Below are 6,176 nucleotides of genomic sequence, written 5' to 3'. Positions count from 1 at the left end.
AACCCCCCCCCCCATCTTTTTAGAAACCTTATTCTAAGGTGGAACTCACCGCATTTACAACTCACCAAGCAGCACACCATGTTTCCCGGCTGTGGATGGTCTGCCTTGCTAAGGTTAAAGAACATACGACCATAAGAATAGGAGTAGAATTAGGCTATTCGGCCCCTCCAGTTAGCTCTACCATTTCATCATGGTTGATTTATTATTCTTTCAAACCTATTCTACTATATTTGCCCCGTAACCTTTGACACCCTAATTAATCAAGAACCTATCAGCCTCCGCTTTAAATATACCAAATGACTTGACCACCACAGCCATCCCTGGCAATGAATTCCACAGATTCACCACCATCTGGCTAAAGAAATTCCTTTTCATGTTTTAAAGGATGTCTTTGTATTCTGAGGCTATGCCCTCAGATCCTTGACTCTCCCAATATAGGAAACATCCTTCCCACTTCCATCATCTAGGCCTTTCAATATTCGATAGATTAAAATGAAATTCCTCTTCATTCTTCTAAACTCCAGCAACTGCAGGCTCGGTGCCAGCGCTCCTCACGCGTTAACCTTTTCAATCCCAGGATCATGATCGTCACCTCCTCTGGATCCTCTCTAATACCAGCACATCCTTCCTTAGAAGTTCGGAAAAGGTTTTATTCGGGGTGCCTGGCGCCTGAAATTGCACCTCGCTTCGCCCTTCGCAGAGTTAATGGGACGGCGGGGAGGTTTCAGCGCGCATGACGTGACCACTGGCAGGCGACTGGAAGGGGGAAGGTTTAAGCGCAAACTCTTCGCCGACAGAGAGCGATCCGCTCCCAGCTTTTCTCTCCGGCTTCATTCTGCGGGCAAACTCTAAACTGTTCAGCGAGAAACGCGAAGCCGAGCGTCGCTTGCTGCCAGCTCTGGAGTGTGGACGCGAGCGCCGGGATAATCGCAGAGACCTGTGAAACCTCCCGCAAATTGTTCAGCAGAGTCTGCGTTCAGGGGAGAGAAAGATCGCCTCGACAGAGTGTGCCCTTCCCTGCACCGAATGCCAACTGCGGAGCATTGAGCATCTGCGCTCGGTATGAGGTGAGAAGCAAACATGGAACACAGGAATGTAGACCTTAAGATGTGTCGTTATTTCTTATTTTAACATGCAAGATCGTTTGGAGAAAGTGGGAGAAGCACCCCGCATCCCTCCTGCAAGCTGAAGTTATTGCAGCCTTGACTATAAGCGGGTTTCTCTGTTTCGAATTTAAGATTTAAAGGTGTCGTGGAACTTCTGTCGGGTGGGGAGGCGGTAATCGGAAGATGTTGTGCTCCGTCCTGGTAATGAGTGTATTTGCAATGACTGGTTTTTCCTCCAAGACCCCGTCAGAGAACCGCAGAAGTGCCAAAGATATTTGCAAGCACCGATGTGCGTGCGAGGAGAAGGAGACGATGCTGAATATTAATTGCGAGAACAAAGGCTTCACCAAGGTTAGCTCGCTCCAGCCGCCACAGAATCGGCTCTACCAGCTCTTCTTAAACGGGAACTCCCTGAGCAAGCTCCCTCCCAAAGGCTTCATCAATTTCACCAATACAGTGACTCTGCATCTGAGTAGCAACGGGCTGCAGGAAATCCGGAACGGCGCTTTCCAAGGACTGGCCACGCTGAAGAGATTGCACTTGAACAACAACAAACTGGAAGTGTTGAGAGAGGAGACCTTCCTGGGCTTGGAGAGTCTGGAGTACCTACAAGCAGATTACAATTACATCAGCATCATCGAACCAGGCACATTTAGCAAGCTGAATAAACTGAAGGTACTTATCTTGAACGATAACTTGCTACCCAGTCTCCCGAACAACATCTTCCGTTTCGTGCTGTTGACTCATCTTGATTTAAGGGGGAACCGGTTGAAGAAGCTGCCCTTTGCCGGGGTGTTGGAGCATATTGGCGGCATAGTGGAGATCCAGTTGGAGGAAAATCCTTGGAACTGTACCTGTGACCTGATCCCGCTGAAGGCTTGGCTGGATACAATCTCCTTCTTCGTGGGTGAGATGGTCTGCGAGACTCCCTTCAGACTGCACGGGAAGGACGTGACCCATCTGAACAAGCAAGACCTTTGCCCCCGCAAGAGCGCCGTCGACTCCAGCCTGAGGATCTTGCGCCCCTCGCTGGTTGGTTCCCACCTGCCCCCCACCACCGGCTCGTCCCCGAGCCCGGCCAAACCCACCCTGCGAGGCGGCAAGGCTCAGCGGCAGCCCAAGAACCGCGCCCGGGTCACCCCGAGCCCGAAAGGCCGACAGATATTCGGCCCCATTATGGTCTACCAGACGAGGTCGCCCATACCGGCCGGCTGTCCCTCCATTTGCTCGTGCACCGTCCAGAATTCGGACAAGGCGCTGAACGTGCACTGCCACGAGAGGAGGATCAGGAACATCACGGAACTCCAGCCCCGACCTTCAAACTCAAAGAAGCTTTACCTCACGGGCAACCTGTTACCCCTTGTGCAGGTGAGTGACTTCGGGGAGTACGGGGCATTGGAGCTGCTTCACTTGGGCAACAATCGTATCTCAGCTATACAGGACGGCGCCTTTCGCAACCTCAGCAACCTCCGCAGGTTGTACCTTAACGGGAACCATATCGAAAGGCTGTCGCCCGCCCTCTTTGTGGGACTGGAGCGGCTGCAGTACCTGTACTTGGAGTCCAATGTCATCAAGGAGATCCTAGAAGATACCTTTCATTCCCTGGGTAGACTGAGCTTACTGTACCTCAACAATAACCTGCTGCGGTCCCTGCCCTCCGGGGTGTTCGCTGGCACCAACCTGACCAGGCTGAACCTCAGGAATAATTATTTCCCGCACCTGCCAGTGAGAGGGGTTTTGGACCAGTTGTCTGTCGCTGTCCAGATCGACCTCCAGGAAAATCCCTGGGAGTGTGACTGCCCCATACTGGCGCTGAAGACATGGTTGGAGCAATCTCGGGCTGGGGTGGTGATCAATGAAGTGGCCTGCGAATCTCCCGTGAGGTTGGCCGGCCAGGCGCTGAGATCCCTCAAGGATGAAGAGATCTGCTCGGAGTTGCCCCTCCACAGCTCCCACGAGGTCACCCGCAACCCCAATCTCCCACAGGACGACGCCGAGCCTCCCAGTCCCGGGACGGCCCAGTCCAGCCCCGTGCCCCTCTCCGTTCTCATCTTGGGCCTACTGGTAGTTTTCATTCTCAGCGTCTGCTTCGGGGCCGGGCTGTTCGTCTTCGTGTTGAAGCGGCGCAAAGGCGGCGCAAGTGGTCAGAGCGCAACCCCGAATAACCTGGACCTCAGCTCCTACCAGTTACAGTGCGGGCCGTATGGCTCTGAGCCCGGGGAGAAAGCAGAGGCGCACGTGTATAATTATATCCCTCACCCCGTGGGCCAAATGTGCAAGAACCCCATCTACATCCAGCGAGAAGCGGAACAGGTAACCTACTACCGAGACCTGCCCGATCTGAGTTTCAGCAGCCTGCAGGCGAAGAAGTCACAGCATTTGGGCAGTGCGCCTTACTCCATTAGCACTGTGGAACTACTCGGGCCGCAGCCGCCCCGACACACAGACTCGATGTACCAAAACTTAGGCGAACGGCGAAAGGCGCTGCCCAGCGGTCTGAACGCCCACTACACCTTCTGCACCTTGCCCAAGCGCCAGTTCGCCAGCTCGTCCCAAGGAACCCGCCACCAGGAACAGGACAGGCTAAACAAAACGGTTTTGTACGGGACCCCGAGAAAACAGCCGGCGAAAAACGACAATCTTTCACTCCAAGCGAAGCCCCACACAGAACCAGACTACCTCGAGGTGTTGGCCAAACAAACTGTCATTAGCCAACTGTAGGACAATGAGAGAAAGTAGACTTAACTACTAGACAAATACGTACAGGATGGGTTATTCTAACTAGACTTAACTTCACCTGAGCCATCACTCCGGGTGAGCTTCAGAACGAACGCCTTTTTCTCCAAAACCCCACTGAATTCCCGTGATCAAGGAGAGCAGTATTTTATAATTATTGGACGTGGCGTCGGTTGCTACACCGACTTCATAATTGCCACAAACACACACAATATCCTTTTGTTGAATTTAGTTGTTTTTTGACGTTAACCATTTGCTCTTATTGTGTAAGTTCTATGTTTAAAATTTCCAAAGACTTGACTTCAAAACAAAATAGCCAGCTATATGTAGAATATATATAGCACAGAGGGGTCAATTTTTGACTGAAGACTTTAGTTATTCTCCTTTACTGGATATTTCCCTTTTGACGTTTGGGGGTCCATTTGCACTGTAAACTCTCTGCAGCTCTTCACAACATTGTATCTTGGGAGCAAAATGCTTCCGAGCGATTGTATATATATGGTATTAAAACACAACAAAAGTGAGTTGGATTACCGTGTTGGGTTTATATATTAAAACTAATTTTGTGCATGCATTAGGGATCAAGCATTTGATGCATTCAAATATTTCATCTATTTCAACAAAAAGAGATTTTTTGAAATATGGCTCAAAACCAAAAAAAGATTTGGTGTCAGCACATTAATTTTCTATTCGTTTATTTGGATCTGGGCATCATTGGATTTGTTGTCTGCCCCTATCTGCCCCTATATACCATTGACTAGGTGGTGGTGAGCTGTCTTCTTGAACTACTGCGGGGTGTGTGTGGTGACGATGCTCCCACTAATCTATGAAAGATGTATCTGGATAAGGGGGCAGTGATAACATTATTATATACATTCTGTGGTTCTGATCACTTACATGCATTTGCATGAGAGTGCAACACAAGCCTGAAAACTGATATGCAGTTGGATAACAGAAATTGTACACAATATAGTGTTTCAAGAACAAAAAGCACGTGTTCCTATTTTGCTCTCAAATACTAAGTGGTAACATGTTTTAAACATTTTTATTTTTAGTATCTTATGGCGCCGAGTATTTTGGAACCAGTTATTTTCCTGTGCAGCCTAAGCCATAGGACGTATATTCAGTTGTATAACAAATTGCACATAAGCTATACCAGTGTTACCAGAGCAAAAGACATAGGGTACTACAAACGGTACTTTGCGGAAAAAAAAAATACCTTCAAGGCTGGATGATGTGTGATAGGGAGTTTCACTTGCAGATAATGGTTTACCCAAATTTTGCTTTCCCTGAACTCTACCTGCTGAGTAATGTCCAGTACTACTGAGGAGTAATTCATGTTAATATAGTCGTTATAATATAATAATTAGCTAGCCTCCAAAAACTTCCTGTTTTCCATTCATTTGTTCAATAACTTTTTGGCTAAAAATTACTTTTCACTTTGTAACTAAAAGGGACCAGGTCCCTTTTAAATTGTCGCAAACCGTACTGGCAAAGTAGCATTAGTGGGACTGAATGTTTTTTTTAACAATTAAGTGAATGAATAGTTTTTAGTCACTTGGTTAAAATCTAGAGCAATGATTTACCACCATTTAAATAAGCATTCATACAATAGTCAAAATACAAATCTACCTACTAGACCTATCTGACCTAATACTTTCATAATTTTCTGCAATTTGCAACTAAGATTGTCTATTCAGTGTGATATTCCATATGACTGCAATATTTTTTAATAGTTTGAAGAATTTGGAATCCTATTCATGCATGATTAATTATTTGTTACTGATGTTATTCACAGATACCGTATGGTATAATGCTATCTTCTCCAAATCATCTATACTTAGAGCTTGGTATGTCCAGCATAAAACGTGAGGACATTTTTCATTGAAAGTAATAAGTTTAATAATTAAGATTCTTGTTTAAAAATCCCCAGTGACAAGTTTTGGAAAAATGATATATTATTAATCCAGTTAAACTGCTTTATAGAAAGAAAATATGTTCTTCCTTAACATAATTTTCTGCTTCAGAATATCTCAAGTCATTTTATGCTGAAGAAGTGACATTGAATTGTTGTTATATACTAGACCTATTAATCACAATGAAATAACACTCAAATATTACCTAGCAAACTCTGCAAAACTGCGGTGCAATTTGCATCTGTTCATTTGTTTTGATTCTCAAGATCTATATTATAACGTTTTAAAAAAGCCTTGATCATTTTTGAGATCTAACTGAAACTTTTAATTGCTTATTAGAGGAGCTCTTGACCTTGAGATTAATCTTTTCTAAGAGATTGTTAGTTTCTTTAAGAACATAGTGAGAATTATTATATAT

The 6,176-nt window shown here is 46.1% G+C and overlaps 1 protein-coding gene across 1 annotated transcript; it reads left to right on the top strand.

The window, feature by feature from the left end:
- The first annotated feature begins 268 nt into the window (after positions 1-268).
- On the top strand, positions 269-4,363 carry slitrk2 (SLIT and NTRK-like family, member 2). Its single transcript, XM_063061158.1, has one exon. The coding sequence runs from the start codon at positions 1,290-1,292 to the stop codon at positions 3,825-3,827; it is 2,538 nt and encodes an 845-aa protein (XP_062917228.1). The 5' UTR covers positions 269-1,289; the 3' UTR covers positions 3,828-4,363.
- Positions 4,364-6,176: the final 1,813 nt, after the last annotated feature.

This window comes from Mobula hypostoma, chromosome 10 (genome assembly GCF_963921235.1).
Source record: "Mobula hypostoma chromosome 10, sMobHyp1.1, whole genome shotgun sequence".
Classification (NCBI taxonomy): domain Eukaryota; kingdom Metazoa; phylum Chordata; class Chondrichthyes; order Myliobatiformes; family Myliobatidae; genus Mobula; species Mobula hypostoma.
This window is presented reverse-complemented; position numbering and strand designations above follow the sequence as displayed.